General features: G+C 34.2%; 1 protein-coding gene across 13 annotated transcripts in view; it reads left to right on the top strand.

The window, feature by feature from the left end:
• HECTD1 (HECT domain E3 ubiquitin protein ligase 1) overlaps window positions 1–21,951 on the top strand; it is a 72,185-nt gene that overhangs the window by 40,585 nt on the left and 9,649 nt on the right. For 2 of the 13 annotated variants that reach the window (XM_026710809.2, XM_087921856.1), the window contains 17 exons: window positions 2,075–2,209; window positions 2,288–2,427; window positions 2,757–3,080; window positions 3,489–3,655; window positions 3,884–4,060; window positions 8,386–9,081; window positions 10,990–11,211; window positions 14,814–14,947; window positions 15,271–15,427; window positions 17,002–17,224; window positions 18,318–18,372; window positions 18,560–18,742; window positions 19,456–19,666; window positions 19,753–19,838; window positions 20,828–20,955; window positions 21,161–21,362; window positions 21,720–21,857. In XM_026710809.2, coding sequence (XP_026566594.1) covers window positions 2,075–2,209; window positions 2,288–2,427; window positions 2,757–3,080; window positions 3,489–3,655; window positions 3,884–4,060; window positions 8,386–9,081; window positions 10,990–11,211; window positions 14,814–14,947; window positions 15,271–15,427; window positions 17,002–17,224; window positions 18,318–18,372; window positions 18,560–18,742; window positions 19,456–19,666; window positions 19,753–19,838; window positions 20,828–20,955; window positions 21,161–21,362; window positions 21,720–21,857 — 3,378 coding nt within the window. Of the gene's footprint in view, window positions 1–2,074; window positions 2,210–2,287; window positions 2,428–2,756; window positions 3,081–3,488; window positions 3,656–3,883; window positions 4,061–8,244; window positions 9,082–10,989; window positions 11,212–14,813; window positions 14,948–15,270; window positions 15,428–17,001; window positions 17,225–18,317; window positions 18,373–18,559; window positions 18,743–19,455; window positions 19,667–19,752; window positions 19,839–20,827; window positions 20,956–21,160; window positions 21,363–21,719; window positions 21,858–21,951 lie in introns of all 13 variants that reach the window. The other 11 variants (XM_026710782.2, XM_087921854.1, XM_026710827.2 and 8 more) reach the window with 8 other exon arrangements.

Here is a 21,951-nt window from a genome sequence, read left to right as displayed (position 1 = left end):
AGATGGCACTTACCCCCTTCGAGGTTAGCGAAAATGAACCCAAACTCTAGTCCAAAATGTTGGAAATGTAAAAACATAGAGGGAACCTACTTTCATATGTGGTGGACCTGTAAAGAAGCCCAGAAATACTGGCAAAAATTAGAAAATGGCTGGAGGAGATAACCAAAGATCAAATTGAATACAAACCAGAGTTCTTCCTACTAGGGATCTCTGATAAACATTTTCCTAAAAAGACGAAATACATAATAATTCATATTCTAACTGCGGCCAGATTAGCATTTGCCCAGTGCTGGAAATCATCCCGTTTACCTACAGATCAATTGGTCATTCAGAAAATATGTGACTGCGCAGAAATGGACAATTTAACCATAGCTCTTAAAAATAAAGAGTCTTCAGCATTTGATAATAATTGGAATGCATGGTATAATTGGTTATATCAGAGATAAACTGTTTAATGAGCATAAATAAGCATAAATATCCATAAATAGCGATAAGATGTGTATATTTAAAGTAAGGTAGGAGAATTGGATCTTGTAGACTGTCAAAAAGAATATTTGTCTGGTTTTAACGTATTTTCTTTTTTCTTCCGTCTCTTTGTTTTTTTGTTTTTTGTTTTTCTCTCTTTTATACTTCTTCTTCTCCTTTTTCGGTCGCAAGACCGAGCGTTTTTTTTTTTTTTTCTTTTCTCTTTCTCTTCTTTCTTTCTTCTTTTTCTCTCTCTGTTTCTTATGTAATGTTGTTATGTTATTTTTTTAATTGTAAATTCAATAAAATTTATATGAAAAAAAAAAAAAAACAAGAGATTTGATTCTGAAAGAAAGAGTGGGTAGGCCAGGTGCAATTCCTGCACAAGTGCATTCCATAACTTGGGAATTATATAGGGCCTCATTCTTAACTGCCAGTCTGTAAGAAAAACTGATTTGGATGCTGATAAATTTCCAGATAATATAAATTTGCCCTTTTTTTTTTTAATCTAGAGTTGATATTTTTCCATTTATACAGCCTGAAGATGAGACTAGGATCCTTGTCCTTGCCCTTTTTTTGTTTTATAAAAGCAGATGAACAAGATTAGCCAGATCAGTAGGCACATTGATGAATTCATATTTACAATCAGCTGAGGTGCAAGAGACCCTTATTGTTGAGTTCCCTTTTTAAAAAAAAATCTCTCCGAATTACATGTTTTGGCTAATTTTCAGCTAATTGCCAATATTTATTATTGGAGCATACGATAGAATCTCCTTGGGCAGTATATTTGGAAGAGATATGTTAGATCAAACAACAACATTTGTTGTTATAGTTCTTTGGTTAGTGTAGAAGAACTGATTTGGTGTTGGGCTGCATGTGATGTGGTCCAATTTCTTGTGATTTGTCGAGTTATAACTTTGTTTTCAGCGTAGCTGTTCATTGGTCTTTAAATGCTGCCTTCGGGATCGTAGTTGATGTTGTTCTTTCATTCTAAGCTATAAACAGACACATTGACATTGACCCAATCTACCAACCACTTAGAATGAAAGAAGAACATCAACCACAATCCCGAAGGCAGCATTTAAAGACCAATGAACAGCCACACTGCAAACAAAGTTATAACTCGACAGTTCATAAGAAATCAGACCACATCCATCACACACAGCTGATCCAGTCAACCTGAAACCAGACCATGACATCCTTGGAAGACATCCGAACAACAACACCAGTACTAATTTACATCACACAGATGGTACTTAAAACCATGGACTATGACTCAGCAACTACAGCCAACTAATCATACAACCCGAAATCAGATCAGGACTCAGAAATGTATTTAAAGACCGGTGCTCCCCTAGACAAGCACACTGAAGATGTCTCCTCAAATGGGGACCAGACGTTTGCAACCAAATCGTCAAGCTTGGAGCACAAACCAACAACAGATTTCTTCATTATTTCAGAAAAGGGCATTACATCCAAACTATCATTTTGATATATGTGTGTAATGTGTACTAAAATTATTTGCCAATATAGGAATATTTGCTTTAATTTAAAATTCCAAGTTTCAGAATTCATTAATTTAAAGTAAAACTTTGTTACATTTTCATAGATATTAACAAGACGGCTACGATTTCGCTTGGAACGTGCTTCTGGGGAAACAGCTTTGATAGACAGAACGGGTCGAATGTTGAAAATGGAGCCTTTGGCAACAGTAGAATCTTTAGAACAATATCTTCTTAAAATGGTGAGCAAACTCCTTTTCGCTCATTTTGTAAATGTCAGGTATTGCGTGATGCCTTAGTAACCATCATATTTTTTTTAGGTGGCAAAGCAGTGGTATGACTTTGACAGAGCTTCATTTGTTTTTGTACGAAAACTGCGAGAAGGCCAGACATTTATTTTCAGACATCAGCATGATTTTGATGAAAATGGAATTATTTACTGGATTGGAACAAATGCCAAGTAAGTCTTCAGGAATTTAATCAATTTAAACATATCTTAAATAGTTTTTTTTAATAAAATCAGTCAGGATCTATTTCACTGTTCATGTGATTTCAGTTTTATCTTCTAAAATTAGGAAATGTAGATTAAACTGATTAAATATATTAATATTTATGTTAGCTGTTTGAATTTAATTCATTCATTAGGAATTGTGATTAGTTTCTCAGTTTGAAATGTATAATATAGAAATATAAAACTTTACATGAATTATATAAAATACGACTTAATTTGTTCTGCTTTAAACTTACATGCACTGTGATTCATGAATATTGATGTTGTTTTTGTTGTAGAACAGCATATGAGTGGGTAAATCCAGCTGCCTATGGGCTAGTCGTAGTTACATCTTCAGAAGGAAGAAATCTGCCATATGGTCGTTTAGAAGACATCTTAAGCCATGAGAGTTCAGCTTTAAACTGTCATACTAATGATGATAAAAATGCATGGTTTGCAATAGATCTTGGTCTTTGGGTAATACCATCAGCTTACACACTGCGCCATGCTCGTGGTTATGGACGATCAGCTCTCAGAAATTGGGTTTTTCAAGTTTCTAAGGATGGACAGAACTGGACTACTTTATACACTCATGTTGATGACTGTAGTCTAAATGAACCTGGGTATGTTTTTCTTTTGTTACATTTGCATCTGTGATAATAGTATACATTTAGGCCGATATATTATGAAACATTCTGAACTAACTAAATATACAAAGAATAATCTCTGATACTAATGGATTCAGGAGTGTTTCTTGCATTCTTGAACTTTTTTGCGATTTATGGAAGTATTATTTTGTTATTATTTTGCTTCTAGATCTTTGTGTGTGGTGTGTGTGGTTTTTAAAAAAAGGCTTTATAAACTGATATATTGTGAAGCAGAGTGGAGCAACTGATTCCTTATTTTCAAGGTGCCTGGCTTTTAAAAATATTAATGTTTTACACCCCAACATGTAATTATGTGTGTGTGTTTTTGCTCATTTAAGTCTATTTTTTAAAACAATCTGTAATTTTTGGTGCTTTTCCCCAAAGTTCAACGGCAACCTGGCCACTAGACTCGCCAAAGGATGAAAAACAAGGCTGGAGACATATTAGAATTAAACAGATGGGAAAGAATGCCAGTGGGCAGACACACTATCTCTCCCTGTCGGGATTTGAACTTTATGGCACTGTCAATGGTGTGTGCGAAGATCAGTTAGGTAAGCAATGTAAAGTAATTTGATTTTTCATTATTGTTGTTGTAATTTGAGCCCCTAATTGTGCATGTTCCTAATATCTGTTGATAGCTATAAAGAGAATTTAATGTGAAATAATCAGCTTGGGTTGCCTTCATTACGTTTCAGCTAGTTTGAGCCAGGTTAGAATATCGGATGATATGTAGATTGTGTCAAAACAGGGCTTATAATCCAAATTTCACATCTGTTTAGGAAAAGCAGCTAAAGAAGCAGAGGCTAATCTGCGAAGGCAGAGGAGACTGGTTCGTTCTCAGGTTCTGAAATACATGGTTCCAGGTGCTCGTGTCATCAGAGGAATTGACTGGAAATGGAGAGATCAAGATGGTAGTCCCCAAGGGGAAGGCACTGTTACAGGTGAATTACATAATGGTAAGCGGATATTTAAATAACTTCCTCTTCTCAAATGACTATTAAAGTAGTCTTTTATTCTTGCATACTTAACCTATGTGAGTAGGAAAATGTTTATTCAGAAATCATTGCGAAAACAATAATTGGTACATTTGGCTGATAATTTGCCTATAAGTTATTTTGCTATTCCATTTTTGAGTAAGCAATGTTATATGGAATAAGAAATGGAGTAAGAAATGGAAAGCCAAAAAATAATGACATGGGATAAGAATAAGAAAAAGAAATTTAACTAAAACTAATTTATTCCAACGTTCCATCCATACATTCCTTTCTATTCTTAAAAAAACAGCCTTGCTTTTCACCCAGTTCATGCGCTGGTTTCATATATTATCTTTTGTTCCCATTTTCATGAATCTCATCAATTCCATCCAACTTTCTCACTCCTACCCTTTTTGTGATATGAATATCCTTTTTTTGTATATTTGCTTTGCAATTATAGTCTCATTCCTTCTCTCTATGTAGCTATACTACTTCAGTATATTCCTTCTCACTACTCACACTTTTGTTTTCAATCAATATTAATTCATACATTGTTAACCATGAATCTTTGTACTCTATCCCACATGCTTCTCAAGAATCCTATTCCTATTGAAATCAACTTACTTTTGCTTCTCCTGTCATATCCAGCTCTTATTTCCACATAATAAAGTGGATGATAATATATTTTATAGACATTTTACTTTTTTTGATAAGTAAAAGACCACCTATTGCTTCTTTTTAACCAGTATTTCCATATTTTAAAATATCCATCAATTTCCCCACCACTATTCTACCAAGGTTCACATACTCATCTACTTCATGTTTTTTATCATTTATGTGAAACTTGCAAACTTTCATTTTCCTTGTCAACTTTGGTGTTTGATAGCGTAATCTGTAGATTTGTATTCTTCATTATATTACAGTGTCATTTATAGAAGTATATGCAAGTTTATGTCCCTAATCAATACCGTTCCAATATTACCACAGGTATTTCTTATAAATGTATTCATAAATACATTAAACAATCAAGGGGACATAACATATCCTTTCTCAGTACTGATCCATTTGTAAGGATTCCATAATGTTTTATTTCCAGCATATGTCGCTCTTATTACTATCAGCAAATGTCAACATTCAATATCTTTGCAAAGCTTTCTTAAAAGCAAGAAACATATAATAGCAATAGCACTTAGACTTATATACTGCTTTACAGCCCTATTTAAGCGGTTTTGCAGAGTTAGCATATTGGCCCCAACAATCTGGATCTTCATTTTACCAACCTTGGAAGGATGGAAGGCTAAGTAAACCTTAGGCCGGTCAGGACCAAACTTCAGGCTGTGGGCAGAGTTAGCCTACAATTACAGTTCTCTATTCTGATGACACCTGTTTGCCTGTGTTAAATAAAAAGGGCAGTTGCTGAAATTAAACTCATTTATGCTTTCTAAAATGTAAATAATTCCATAGTGCTAACCACCATTGTTTTGAAATAAGCTTGATTACCAGTACTTTTATTTCCAAAGGAAAAAAGAACCAAGGATGATTGAGGCCTATACTAAGTGACATTCCTTTGAAAAATAATAAATTCAGCTATTCTCTTAAAAATAACAACAATAATAAGTGACTAAATAGTACAGACTCTTGACCTAACCAAAAGAAATACAGAGATACAGTGGAAATGACATCTGCAGATATTTTTCAAATCGAATTATCTGGATGCAAGACATTTTTCATGTATAGTTCTAGAAACATATTTATTTTATCAATTTAGCGTACGGCAAATACATGGAATTATACTGGTTCAAATGTTAATGTCCACCCAGCCATTCAAGGACAGGGTAGCCTATGTTGAAAAAAATCAGACATTGGGCCAGTGTAAGCTCTTGATAAACATTGGGATACAGCGTGATGGATATTTTGTTGAGGAGCACCACAGTCACACTGAGGGGTTGAGAGAAGAACCCACTTAAACAATGAGTCCTGGCAGACACCATGTTAGAAACATTAGTTAACTAATAAAAAACACTTTGTTGCACTAGACCAACCTTCTTGTCTTCATATGATGTGAATGTAACATGCTTTTCACATATAGTAACGAAATCATAAAAAATAGCATAAGCTAATGTATAGGTTATGCAGTTTAACTATACCTATTGTACCCTTATTTTTGATGTGCTTCTGTATGAATGATCAATTATTTTTTAAAAACCTAAAGCTCGCTCTATATAATATAAAAACAGCTTGCTCTGGTCTTCTGGCTTAGCATTTTGCAGCTTGCCTTTTTTTCCCCCTTTGGCTTTTATCAAGTTTACTATGCATTTTCTTACCTTGTTAGCTTCACTGGGTCCAACTGCTTTTTTTACCATTGTATCTAATGAAATTAAATTGGATAATGCTGAGAAGAAGTCTTAGTTCTAGATTTTTAACTGTAAGTTTAGAATTTATGTATTTATTTAAATTAATTAACTTCCCAATTCTAGTAGACGGTGGGTGGTGTACAAAAGCGGGAGGGGGAACGACACATAAAAACATCACAAACGTTAAATCAGCAGGTAGCCTAGATAAAAATACCCAGCTAACAAAACCCAGAAAATATTATAGGGGCCAGTAAACAGTGACAAACATCAAACCAAGGACTGGGACCAAAGCTAGGTTTCACGGCTGTCCTGAACCCTAAGAGAAAGAGTGTGCCATCTTTATCTTTCCAGACTCTAAATCTTTCTGCTTTTCAGTATATATAATTTTAACATTTTACAGAAAGTCACATTAAAATAAAAGTATTGAATTCAGTAATAGGCATTTTCTGAAATAAAGATATTCTCCTGATCAACAATAAACTGATATTTTAGCAGTTCTCAAATATTAGGATTTCTCAATGTAGGATTTCTAGAAAATAAGAGCCAGATTGACCTAGTGATTAAGACATCAGGCTAAAAAGCAGAAGACCATGGGTTCAAGTCCTGCTTTAACAATGAAAGCCAGCTGGGTGACTTTGGGCCAGTCACTTTCTCCCAGCCAAACCCACCTTACAGGATAGTTGTTGTGAGGAAAAGAGGAGGAGGAAAGTGTGTTAGATTGTGTTCACCGCTTTCAGTTATTTGTAAAAACAATAAAGGCAGGATACAAATAAATAACTTTCTCATATTTTTAAAAATAAGTTCAAATGATAAACATAGAAGACAAGTATGACAGTTTGGAACATATTGGACATTTTAATGCACATTTTATAATTACAAATTATATAAAAAATATTCATTTAATAAATATTAGATTGCCAATTATTTAAAATAAAATTTAAGCTAATACAGGTAATCCTCAATTTCCAACCATTCAAAGTTAGAATAGCACTGGGAAAAAAAAGACTTATGACCAGTTTTCACACTTTTCACACTGGCAGCATCCCTGTGGTCATGTGGTCAAAATATAGATGCTTAGCAACTGGCATTTATTTATGACAGTTGCACTGTCCTGAGGTGAAATGATCACCATTTGTAACTTTCTCAACTGCCTTTCAAGAAGCAGAATCAATGGGGAAGCCAGATTTACTTAACAACCATGTTGCTAATTACACACACACACACACACACACACACGGTATTTAGGTTTCTTCAGGTATTTTCCCACGTCTTAATATTTGTGCTTTTATTATTGCGACGTTTCGGCAGAATCTCATTTGCCATCCTCAGGCTTGTGTATGATATTTAGAAACCTTAATACCATACATATAAATACCCGTGAAAACATAAAACAATATATATATATATATATATATATATTTCCACTAGTATATATTGCATTTCCAGTAACTTAACATTTTAAAATATAGAAGTATGAAGAATAAATAGCCATAGCCTTGAAACATTTATATATATTTTTTCATGTAGGTCAATTTTTATTTTTAAGGGAATGATTTTTTTTGACATCAAATTCTGTTTCCAGCATTTGGATGGGTTCTCAAATCTGTAGAATTACAGTGAACAACCAGAGAGCATCTACAACAATCATACTGTTTGAGTTTTACATTTTTATTTTACTTCAAATTCCCTGAAGTATTTTTATAGCTCAAAATAATGGCCCGATGGGAAGCTGATCCCATGTTGTGGAGCTACTGTCTTGACACGCTCCTGTCTGCTTTCTGCTGGGTCTCACAAACTCCTGTCCCTTTCTAGGCTGGATTGATGTCACCTGGGATGCTGGTGGCTCTAACTCTTACCGTATGGGCGCAGAAGGAAAATTTGACCTCAAGCTTGCCCCAGGGTACGACCCTGATTCAGCGGCATCACCCAAACCTGTTTCATCCACTGTTTCAGGCACAACGCAGTCATGGAGCAGCTTGGTGAAAAACAACTGTCCAGACAAGATGGCTGCTGCTGCAGGCTCCTCAAGTAGAAAAGGAAGTAGCAGTTCTGTGTGTAGCGTGGCCAGTAGCAGCGACATCAGCTTGGGTTCGACCAAATTGGAGCGGAGATCTGAAAATGTCATGGAACAAAATATAGTTTCAGGCACTGACGTCCATGAGCCAATAGTTGTCCTTTCTACTGCTGATGGCGTGCCCCAGACTGAAGTAGGTTCAGCATCCAGTGCAAGTACCAGCACCTTAACAGCAGATGTGGGCAATGAAAATGTTGAAAGAAAGCTAGGACCTGACAACTCAATCCGTGCGACTGGGGAATCCAATGCCATATCCATGGGAATTGTTAGTGTGAGTTCTCCGGACGTTAGTTCGGTATCTGAGCTAACTAATAAAGAAGCTGCTTCCCAAAGACCCCTTAGTTCTTCAGCAAGTAACAGACTGTCAGTGAGTTCACTGCTGGCTGCTGGAGCTCCAATGAGTTCCAGTGCAAGTGTGCCTAATTTATCTTCGCGGGAAACCTCTAGTTTGGAGTCCTTTGTCCGGAGAGTGGCAAATATAGCGCGCACCAATGCTACTAACAACATGAATTTAAGTCGAAGTAGCAGCGATAACAGCACTAATACTTTGGGAAGAAATGTCATGAGCACTGCAAGTAAGTAAAAAGTGTTTTGATTAACTGATGTAATTTTTGTAGAAAAGAAAGAATGTTCTTTTGAAATAACTTTGGGAAGGGCAATTGAATACTTAACATTAGCCATATTGCCCCATATTGTTATATGTTATTGAATTTAGTGTGGCTAATAATAGTCACACTATAAAATGTTCCTTGCCCTTTTTAAAAGGGTTTGGTTTTGAGTAAAATAACTTTTTCATATTTTGTTCATTAAAACATCAAATATAATTACCCATTGCCATGCTATTTTCCTTTGATTATATCTAATTGTATTAACTGTACCTTTAATTCTAGCCAATTGCGGAAGTCCCAAGGAATGCATCCATGTGTTAACTGACATCTGCTCAGAATATTACATTTATATTTTACCTAATTTAGAAATATGCACTCTTTATATTGTGACTTTGCCTGCATTCATTTTTCTTATGTACTACTCTTATTGAATAGTAGATTTTGATTATTTTCAGTAGAAAAAAAAAAGATTGATTTTTTTAATAACACAACCACCAGAAGATATATAGTGCCACTTTGAAAACAAGTATATTTTACTGCAATTTCTTACTAGAGAACTGGTAAAAAAAATTAGGAATAAATCCTATTTTGGGAAATTGAAGATCTACTACTTGAGTGTGTTATAGATGAACAAATACAATGTCATGTAATTATTTAGTTTTTGTGTCAGCCGTTGCTTTTACTTAGAGCCATTTTTAAAATGGCACGAGCACTGTTACATGCATTGAAGAAATAGTGAAGTTGTTTTTCATAGAAAAGAACTTGAAATCAAAATCTGAAATGTAGTTTAAATGCCATGAACTATTTGTGGGGCTACTATGCAGTTTTCATTTTGTTTTGGAATGTTACTGCTTCAATTTCAGAAACTTAGAATAAATCAGGGTATATAATGATTGAGGACATTTTTATGGAATCTTATGTAAATCAATATATGTTGTATAACACGTTGCAACTTTAAATATTAGCCTCTATGATGTATTTTGCAGTTCTGTAAACATTTTATTGTATCTAATTTTTCCATCCTAGACATCATTAAGAAAGGATTACTAAAATATAATGATTGATAGCAGGTAGTGAAAGTTCGTTACGAGTCTTCAGTGTTCATGCCAGACTGTAAGTTTGTTATGATACACTGCTGAACAAACCATGGTGTACAAATGGACAGCAAATCATGAACTGAACTGGGGAAGATCTAATGATTTTCAAAGAGAAGAATCGTTGCACATCCTGAACATACAAATAAAAGCATGCTCATTTTAAATCAGTAGAATTGTTGTCTGTAAGGTAATAATTTACTTTGGGTTAGATGGGTGGCCGAAAGATTTGATAAAATAAATAATAGCCCTTTATGGTGGCTGTTCAGTGTACACAAATCAGAAAAATGTGAAGAGTCTTGCAGAATTTTCTGAATATGTTTCTGCTTAGAAAATGAAATGGAGGTAGTAACTCCTACTTCAACCTTTCTTTTGATTCTCTGGTCCTGTCCTAAGAATAGCTGATTGAATGCAATGGTGCTATGAATTTGTAAAGTAAGAAACATAGTTGAACTCTCAGTTTCCTTGAACAGGGAAGTAGCCCATATCATCAACTCTTTATAATCACAAACTTTTTATAATATGGATTACACATCATATAATTATTAAAAGTAAATATGTGAGCTACTTCATAAGAATCACAGTTGCTTCTATACTTATTTTGATGTTTTGTTTTATTTAACAGTATTTTTTCTTGGTCTGCAGTTCTGCGTTATTACCATAAGCTTAGTGACTTCTTTTTTTTTCTTTTTTAATATTGGTTTATTTTTAATACACAACACTCATTAATGCAAATTGTACTACTTTGGATTATTTATTTTATCTTACCATATCTTTATAGCTTCTCCTCTAATGGGTGCCCAAAGTTTTCCTAATCTGACTACAACTGGTACCACCTCAACAGTGACCATGTCTACATCCAGTGTTACTAGCAGCAACAATGTAGCCACAGCAACTACAGTTTTATCTGTTGGTCAGTCACTTAGTAACACTCTAACTACTAGCCTAACATCAACATCTAGTGAGAGCGATACAGGTCAGGAAGCAGAATATTCTTTATATGGTAAGTTTTATTTTTAAATGAACATAAGCAGATTTCCCATTCATGGTTTATTTTTGTCACAGGTTTTGTGCTTAGTAATTTCATTTACTAAAGCATATCAAATGATTGTTTGCCCCTTTATTAGCTACATAAAGGCCTCTTCACAAAGGATCTCAACTACTGTCAATGTTTCCATATACTTCAGCTCTACACACTCCTCTTACATGATTGTCACTTAAGGTACTTCTTTATTGATATTTCAGTCGTGGTGTTTTGAAATACAGGACATGAAATTTGAATGCCGTAGTAAATGAAACCATCATCTGTATATATGTATTGCACGGATCAATGGGTAGTCTTCCTTATGCTTTGCTATAGTCATTCATTTAAAGAATAGGTTTGCAATAACTACCATGGCATACTTATAACGATATAGATAGAAATTTGCTTCTGAAAATTACTACTCTCATTCTTTTTCTTTATAACTGTTCTCTTTGCTCCTCTGTAAGTTGGTGAATAGAGTGACATATTTCATGAAAGAACACTTTGGGATGTGAATAGATTCAGGGGCATTGTCAAAAATGTTGAAAAGCATTTCCAGTTACTAATTAGATTTCCATAGTGTTTTTAATATTTAATGTTTATTCAAATTCAAAACCTCAATTGAAATCATTTTTGGCAGTTGGTTTGTACATTGTGTTTGGAAGCAGACCAGTCCTAGTTTGTTCTTTTAGATATCTGCAGCAAATCATAATTATAAAAGGTACAGAGCAGGGAAATATGATTGGATTTATATGGCCAAATAGAGGCTTATTAATGATTTCAGCATAAATATGGTTACTTATTTTAAAAATATACTAAGACATTTTCATGTGTTTAACATCCTTACAGTCCTATTGCTTCAGAACTAATTGAAATTATTCCATTTTCAATGTTCAATACAATAATTTGATTCATATCTAATGCTGAGCTAGGAATTTTAATTATGATTCCTTGAACCAAATATAGTGGTCTGCCTTATGCAAAAGTGTAGGAATTAATGAATTGGTTTACATGTCACATTGAAGCAGGAGCAAACAACCTTGCTATGGCTTGGTATAAGATGTGAACTGATTCTTGTAGAAACCCACAAAATAACACTGAAAAACAACTGAAGTGTTAACATTACATATTTGACAGAACAAAACCCTAAGTATTTAGAATGTTCTTGCCACAGGAAATAGCAGGAAGTCAACATGAAACTTGTTCCTTATAATACTGATCACTAATTTGCAGAAACTTTGTCATTAAAAAAACTACACAGAAAATCCTATGCAGTTCTAATTGAAATGTCTGTTGTTCTCCTGAGGTACTAGACCCAACACTTAAATCAAAGCATTGATATCTCTTCCCATTTTTTAAAGTTGCAATAGTAGTTTCCTGAATGTTCAGGAAAGGTTCCAAACAAGACCTTAAGCTCAATTGTATTTCCATTGTAATAATGTGTGGCTTCCTTACATGTTTGCAAATGCTCCCTAGTGTGGCTGAGCTTGCTGTAGTATAGTCTTAATTGCCTAAAAAGGATTAACTAAAACAACAGAAAAAAAGAAAACAAACATGTTCCTCAATTATTATTATTTTAGACATTGCCAACAATACCAATATTTAAATATATGCATGCACTGACTAAACAGAAGAGACCATGCTTTAAATATAAACCAGTAGCCAAATGTCTATGTGTCATCTCTGATTTCTTTCAAAGTTTGCTTTGAAGTACATCTACAAAGAGCATGGGCAAAATAACATAAAACCTCTGTAATAACATAAAACCTCTGTAAACCAATATAAAGTCGTTTCCCTGACTCCATTAATACCACTCAGGTTACCGTGCTCTAAAGCTAAAATATAAAAATCAACAGATGTGAACTAAATTGGGAAGAAAGTCAACCTATGTTTACAAGGTCCAAGAGCAGAATCAATTGCAGAATCGTTTCTCAGTGAGTCCAATGCATCATTGCTATTCTTGTTCCCCAGCCAATAGTTTCCCCAAATCATTCCATCAAGGCCTCAGCCAATAGTAACTCTGGTCCTGATGCGGCTCTAGGTTGACTCAGCCTTCCATCCTTCCAAGGTCAGCAAAATGAGGCTCCAGATTGTTGGGGGCAATATGCTGACCTTGTAAATAACTCAAAGAGTTCTATAAAATACTGTGGGCTGGTATATATCTCTTAAATTGCTACCGACCAAGGTAGACTTCAAACATGATAAAATGTGATGCTTAGTCCTCTTGCATAGTACAGAACATTTAAGCCTTTTTGCTAAAATGGCAACATGGGAAGCCGAGTGTTATAATAGCTCCTCTGAGCCTTGCAATAGCTCTGCCAAGTTGTTATTTTCATGTCAGAGAAAAGAATTAAAAACACCGCTTCAAGAAAACAGGTGTACTTTACTCAATTACGTGAAACAAACTCGGGGAACATTTGATTTGATTTAGATCTGTAGACATCTTCATTGTTACCTACAAGGAATTCTGATTTATTTATATATTTACTTTTATTTATATATCTTTCCAACCACTTATTATATAGAGTAATGGGTGATTTACATCCATTGTTAGTTAATTAAGCACTAAACCCAGGACACTGTTCTGAAATGCTGTCTCTCTCCAAAGAAAGTAGTTAACATCAATATTATTATCCAGTAATTGAGCAGCCTTGGAAATGGCACTGGGTAAATTAAGTGAGGGTCTGGGAGGGAAGTAATATAATGGGATGAGAATGTATAGTCCACAGTTGTTAGGTCCACAGATTGGGAAGACAAATGGCAATATTGTGAACAAAGAACAATGACATTTTTCATCATGTCTTCTGACTGCCAGCTGATGCTCAAGGATGTGCTCTCTAGTCTTCCGCCTGTTTGTCCTGTGTAGGGGGTGTTTCTGTCATACTGTACGTTCTACATGACTCCTGTTTTTTCTTCTGGGGCTGTTAGGGTGTTTTGGAAGGCTTTAGTTGGTTTGTGTGCTACACTGATGTCATGGGGATATAATAATCTGTTATCAGTTTCTGAGATGTTTTTGATGTATGGAAGTGTTACCCTGTTTACAGCTTGTATTGATTGTGCTTTATTGGATTAAGTGGTCAGGCACTTTTTGATGAAGTTGTGTGGATATCTACTTTGTTGGAAGATGTTACATAGATGACCTGTTTCCTTTTTCTGATGTTCATGGCAGCTGCGCTGTGTTTGTACTCATCTAAATATCAGTAGTCCGTGACTTATAGCCACAATCTCTGTTGCTAAGAAATAATGTGTATAAAATCTCATTCTTATCATACAGGAAAAACAGCATATTTCTTATTTCTTCATTTAACATTGAGATTAAAAATGAGATTGGGTTGGATTTTTTATTTATTACAAATAGTTTTCCATTCTTTTTCAGGTTATTTTCTTAAATCCTTTTTCCTTTTTCAGCTTAAAGTTGCCTGAATTTGTCATGATTTCTTAAAATAGGTTTCAGTCCTGTTTTCTTGAACATCATGCTAAGTGAACTTCTTTTTCCTGTTCCTGCTTTGAATTTATCAAATTCATCTATCACCTTTGCTATCTCTTTAGTACCTTATGGTTGCCTATCTTTTTCTGTGTAGATTTCCTTGATAGTTGTCGGGCTAGCACTCTGTTGGCTGAATTAGATGATGATGAAGATCTACCAGAGCCAGATGAGGAAGATGATGAAAATGAAGATGACAATCAGGAAGATCAAGAATATGAAGAAGTCATGGTACAGTGTATATGTTTTAACAGTTCTATTCTCTCTCCATTTATTCCTTGAATTTAAGAGAGATTTATAATTATTGCAAAATTTGAGCAGCTTATACAAACCTACGTAATATTGTACATTTGCTTTTTTTTTTTTAGTGTTGATGAATCACAAAGTACAAGTGATTTATTTGTTTGATTTGTTTGATTTCCTTCTGACTGATAAAAGTTTTTTTTTCCATTTTCCCCACAGTTTTTATGTTTATATGTGCTTTAACTCAAATGGATATTTTCAGTTAATCCTACATATTTTCAGTTATTTCCATACCGTAATGTTTTGAACAGGAAGAAGAAGAGTATGAAACAAAAGGTGGACGTAGAAGAACATGGGATGATGACTATGTGTTAAAACGCCAATTTTCTGCTCTAGTACCTACCTTTGATCCAAGACCTGGGCGTACTAATGTGCAGCAAACAACTGACTTAGAAATTCCTCCCCCAGGTAAACACGAGAGCAGTTTAAAAAATGTGGAAAACTCATATTGTGTGAATAGAGTATCAGAGGAGGGGGGAAAATCTGATTTGTGGAGGGCTGGGGGCAGGAGGGTTGTTGAGCCACAACAATGGAATTGTTTGGTTTGAATTTAGTGGAATGTTTGAAGCCAACTTCTATGGTTTATGTCACAACATTATTAGACATGGTATTACTAGGGTAGTTCAGATATTAGAAAACACATTAAGCTGATAGATAGAGATATAAATATAAAATATTATATATAAAATCTTTGTCCCTGCAGCTAATGATTGGATTGGGAGAGAAAACGTGTTATGCCAACAAATCTCCCATGCTACATTCATGTTAGGATAAAACTCTAGGTGTACAAACCTTTTTCAGGGGAAGGAATTGAAAATCAAGGATATTGAGTAGAGGCTAATTTGGGGGCTTAAAGGAATAGAATTTGAAGAAATGTGATAAATAATTTAACTATAAAAACTGTACTTGTATTTTAATGAATTTATAAGTTCTTCTCTTCCATTTTAAAAGTAATTATTTAAGTGTATATAAACTGTTTATCCCATTGTATTTCTTAGCATTGTGAATTTATTGTCCAGACAGTTATCTCTTCACAGAAAAAACAGGCTGCCGTTCTGGTTTATGACAATAATAAATATTTGATTTTGATTAGATTTGATTTTTGAGCAACAGACAATTTTGTGCAAAAATTAGTTTTAGTTTTGAAAAATATCTCCCAAGGAGTAATTTCCTTGAACAGTTAGGAAATTAAAACACATTACAGAAGTAACTCTGGTTTTAAAAAGCAGCAGAACTGTGTAAGAGTGGTAGTGCTCTTTATTATTATTTTTCCCCGTTCTTCTTGTTTTTTTTATAATTTACTTGAAAATGATGTATATTTAAGAGGTGTTCTTAAAGCATGAAACTTGCAAGATTTTAAAAAGGCTAGGAAACTGAGACATAAAGATGGTTTAAAAAAATGTTTAAACTTATTTATGTTTGGTACGCAACAGTTGATAGAAAAGTTATGCAAGATCCAGTATAACAAAAATACTTGATAGACTGTAAAGCAATGCAGAAGGACACTAAGTAAATACTTTGTGCTGCTACCTAGATCCAACAAAAACCTTGTTCCTGGGGGAGACAGAACTAGAAGGAAACACTGAACTCTAAAATAATCTTGTGATACTCATTGAGCAGTTTTTCCTCACTTGGTTGGAGATTTTTTTTTACAGACACTTATGTTTCTAAATCTACACACAATGCAATTTGCCAATGGTATTTTAAGAAGATTATAGTGTGTACTTATAATGGCCCCAGTGTGCCTTTACCAATCTTTGCAACTTATCGCTCATGTTTACTGCTATCCCTCTCCCATTGTTTGCTTTCTGAAGTTTGTACAGCTGTGGGTTCATTCCTTAAATTCAGACTTAACAGCTCCATTACCTCTATTACTTGCACATTTATCTTTGTTGTACACAAAGATTGCAGCAATTCAAATTTACATGAGTTTGCAGGTGCTTCAGAAAATACTAAATTATTACTATTATCATTGGTTGCAGGAACACCTCATTCGGAACTCCTAGAAGAAGTTGAATGTATGCCATCACCACGTTTAGCACTTATCTTGAAAGTTACAGGACTTGGTACAACTCGTGAAGTTGAACTACCCTTAACAAATTTCCGGTCAACTATATTTTACTATGTACAAAAATTGCTGCAGCTTTCTTGCAATGGCAATGTGAAATCGGATAAACTTAGGCGAATATGGGAACCAACATATACGTAAGAATTCAGGAATATGTTCATAACTGTAAAATAATTTGGATTTGCTTCTCTGATAATAAACTACAGCAAGCACATATATTTCTGAATATGTAGGAATATTCTATTAAACAATTAATATATGTCAGAAACAATGTCTTGAAGAAATATTTCCATATTAACGATACTGTGTCAATCTTTGGGGCCATTATTTCTTTACTGTTTTCATAGCTTTTATAGCTATTGTGATAAATAGATGCAGATTGAAGAATTATGTAAAATATTTTACTGCATCAAAACTAACCCAACATTTATTTATTGTTTTTATCTTTTTATAATTTAAAGATAAATTTCAAGAGCAATTCATTTGTGAATGAAGAATTACATTGGTTGCTTTGACATTCTGTGCAGAATAAACTTTTGAAAAATGGAAATGTTTCAAAACAATTCAAATTTGGACCATTTCATATTTGAGTAAACTTATTATGAGTACAGAACTCTTCATTTTGAATGCAAAGTAATTCTTTTCTGCATTTGATGCCCTTTCTTGATTTTTGGGCAATGTCTTAAGTGCAAAACAACCTGCTTTGTTTTTGAAACAGATGCAATGCACTCAGGTTCTTAAAATTCTTGGTTAAATTTGAGAATTTGAAACATTTTGCAAACTCATTGTCTGAAGTTTATTTAACATTATATCATTAGGAAAAAGAAAAGGAAATAAATGCACTTCTCTCTTCACTTTTTCTATAGTATGTATATATTTATATGCATGTATGGTGCTTTCCTCTACTTTTTTTCTACACTAAAAGTTTCCAAACGTAACTTCATAAAAATTGTTTTATTTCTTTGATCATTCTAATAGTTCTTTTCTATCAAATTTAAAGATGCTTCAGTATCCATGATTGGATACCATGATAAGAAATTTAGAGCTATTGACATATTTTGAATTACATCATTCATAGTTTCTAGCCATACTGTCCAAAGTTTATTTGGAAGTCCAAAATATCTGGAGAGTTTCAGCCCTGTTGCACAACTTATAATTTAGAAATAAGTGATTTGGCAAGGAAAAGCTAGTGGAAACTATATAAATAATTCTGATCTTTTTTATGTTTAGAATTGTATACAAAGAAATGAAGGATTCTGATAAAGAAAAAGACACTGGGAAAATGGTGAGAACAATCTTAACCTTTACATGTTTGCAGTTTTTGCACCTAAACAGCTTGAAAGCTATGCTAAATTAATTTTGTTACATGAGTTGTTAGTTATTTCATAAATGCATGTTCCTAGTGAAGCATAAATTTAAATCTTTCAAACTTACAATCAGGAAAGACCAACATTAGGTGATTCCTGTTGTAGGGTTGCTGGTCAATAGAGCATGTGGAGCAGTACCTTGGCACTGATGACTTACCAAAGAATGATTTGATAACCTACCTGCAGAAGAATGCGGATTCAGCCTTTCTGCGTCACTGGAAATTAACTGGCACTAATAAAAGCATTAGGAAAAACAGGAATTGTTCCCAACTCATAGCTGCTTACAAGGTAGATATCTATGCATCTAAAAGTATTAATTTGAAAATGTGTGGTTTTGGTCTTGTGAGAATTCGATAGATTTGATATAAGACTAACATTATTTCTTGATTAAGTGTCATTATGTGCTGTTGTCATAGTTAGCTTTTGCAAGCTGCAGGTTTTTTGTATACTTCTGAATTGGTGCAGTAGTGATGTCCTTCGCATAATATCTAATAATAGTCTAAGCTCCAGCTTGGATTTTGCATCTTTTTATTTATTTGTTTATTTGTTTATTTGTTTATTTATTTTTATTTATTTATTTATCAAATTTAGAAACTGCCCATCTTTCTTACATAGGAACTTTGGGTGAAGTTCAAATAACACCAAAAACATAAAAACTAGATGCCAGGATAGTTAAAATTCAACATCAGAGTGCTAACCAGTCCCACAGCTGTGCGTGCTCCTCTGAGAACCTCATGCAAGGTGGCAGAGCCAGGTCTTTCTGAAAGTCCAGGCGATTGGGAACCTGCCATGTCCCTGGGAGGGAGAATGTTCCAAAAGGAGGGCGGGGTGGGGGACAACAGCAGAGAAAACGCCCTTCCTGGATCCCAACACTTGAAATTCTTTAACTGATAGGGTCCACAAACATACCTCCCCTGCTTGATTAAGTGGGATGGGCTGTTGTAATGGGTCAAATTCTATTATAAACTCAATTTGTATTTTTCTTCTGGTACTTCATGCAGGATTTTTGTGAGAATGGATCAAAATCTAATTTGAATCATGGAGCTATTTCCACACTTCAAAATTCCGACATTCTTAGTTCAATTAAAGAACAGCCTCAAGCCAAAGCTGGTAATGGACAGAATTCCTGTGGAGTAGAGGATGTTTTGCAGTTGCTCCGTATTCTCTACATTGTTGCAAGTGACCCTTGTTCTCCACGAACTTTGCAAGAAGGTTAGTAGGAAGTGGCCTCTAAAGATTTTCCCCCTAAAATTCCCTACTAAGAAAACATGAAGTAAAAATTGTTGTTATTATTTCAGAAGGAGATGAACAGCTTCAGTTTAATTTTCCACCAGATGAATTCACAAGCAAAAAAATTACCACAAAAATTCTTCAACAGATTGAGGTAATGTATTATTGAAAAATTATTTTAAGATTTTCAGCTGTATGCTCTTCTAAATGGTTTGGAAATTTAAAATATGATTTTGTTGAAAAATTAATTCTATGAATGCGCCCTTTATACATGATCAATTCACAAATCAAAATGTAAAGAGAGGCTATTGATCTGGGGTCCAAGGAGATATCCAACGCCAAGTAAAAATAATGTAGCCAGTTACACAATTCAGTCGACATACTCTCACACTTGAGTGGTAAGCTTATTTGGATGAAAATTACTGAGATATCTATTATAAAAGTTCAGAAGATTAAATTTTCATTTTAGCAAGCATATTCTTCTTTTCTTTTTCAATATCATTAAATTAGGTAGTTTATTAAAGTGGAAGAATTTGTCTGTCACAGTAGCGAGTAAGCTTTATTACTCTGTGAGATTTGGTAGGAGGGGATCTTCTAGTTCAAGGCAACCCAAAAAATTTAATCTCAAATACCATTTCTCAGACCACCGGGAAATCTCTGTTACCTGTATGTCGCGGTGGGATTGTGATCAAGGTAAAGAGAGATAGACTGCACAGATTATAGGAGGGCTGATTGTTTCAGTGTGTTAGAAGAAACCTGAAAAATCCAGAACACCCTGGGTTACATTCCCAAATGTTGCTGATTTATCCAAGTATTGTAACTAATCCCAGTTTTAGAGAGAGTTTGTTAAAACAACCCCACTTCCTAAGCCAGAAAAGTGAAAAATACTTAACATGCCTCTGCTCCAGATTTCTGTTTGCCAAGGATTTAGTTTTCTTGGAGGTTGCCACACTTGAAGACAAGATTGCTATGTAAGGAAATTAATTTTTATATAATGTTTCTGTTAATTTATGCTAATTTATGCTAACATCACATTTGAAGCTAAGTGTATAAAGGGCAAGCCAGAATGTACAAATAGCTTTATATCTCTGCATTTTACCTGTCTGACTTACCTCTTTTCACATCTTAATTATTAAATCGCAGGAACCATTAGCATTAGCAAGTGGAGCTTTACCAGACTGGTGTGAACAGATAACTAGCAAGTGTCCTTTCTTAATCCCATTTGAAACTAGACAACTATATTTCACATGCACAGCATTTGGAGCATCAAGGTGAGAACTTTGCTCACAATTATTTAACTTCTTAGTTATTCATTATAGTGTATAACAGTTTTTTTAACATGGATATCATAAGCATTGGTTTGTTATGTAAGGGGTGAATAATCTTAACATTTATAATATCAAGAACCTTCAAAATTTTACAGAAAGAGATGATTAGCATTTTAAACTAAATGAATGCATTTCTTTTTCTTACCAGAGCAATAGTGTGGCTACAGAATCGACGTGAAGCAACTGTTGAGCGAACACGAACCACAAGTAATGTACGAAGAGATGATCCAGGAGAATTCAGAGTTGGGCGCCTTAAACATGAAAGAGTCAAAGTTCCACGTGGTGAATCCTTAATGGAATGGGCAGAAAATGTTATGCAGATTCACGCAGATAGAAAGTCAGTTTTGGAGGTAAAATATAACCCTCCTCTTAAAAAAGCAGTAAAATAAAAATTAACAAGACAATCGGTCTGTGTATCCACTGGTCTCTCTTTCTAGACTAAAGGGAAATTTTCCTTTGCAGCCTCCTATGTACTCTATGCATATTGCATAGGAAACAAAAATTATTCAGTCTCCCATTTTCACTTAATGGAACTCTCTATTGATTCTTTGTCTCTTCTGCAAGTGAAACGAAGGTTATCTATAGAAGAGCATATCTGAATGTATCATCACACTGTTCTTTCATCTCCACTGCTTTACTTTGTGTGTCGTAAGATAGGTAATGTTTCTCTTGGAGCTACTTAAAGTTTTTCTTTTATTGATTTTCAGGTGGAGTTTTTAGGGGAGGAAGGAACAGGATTAGGGCCTACATTGGAGTTTTATGCATTGGTAGCAGCAGAATTCCAGAGAACAGAATTGGGAGCTTGGCTCTGTGATGATGATTTTCCAGATGATGAATCACGACAGGTAAATTTTATTTTCAGAATAAATACAAATAAAAGATGTGATACTGTGTAACTTCAATAACACTTTTCTCCTTTGCCTTTTTTTTTTTTTTTTA

Source organism: Pseudonaja textilis, chromosome 1, assembly GCF_049901715.1.
Source record: "Pseudonaja textilis isolate UNSWEBS1 chromosome 1, rPseTex1.2, whole genome shotgun sequence".
NCBI classification, from domain to species: Eukaryota; Metazoa; Chordata; class Lepidosauria; order Squamata; family Elapidae; genus Pseudonaja; species Pseudonaja textilis.
Note: the sequence above shows the minus strand (reverse complement) of the source record. Positions and strands in the feature narration are given on the sequence as shown.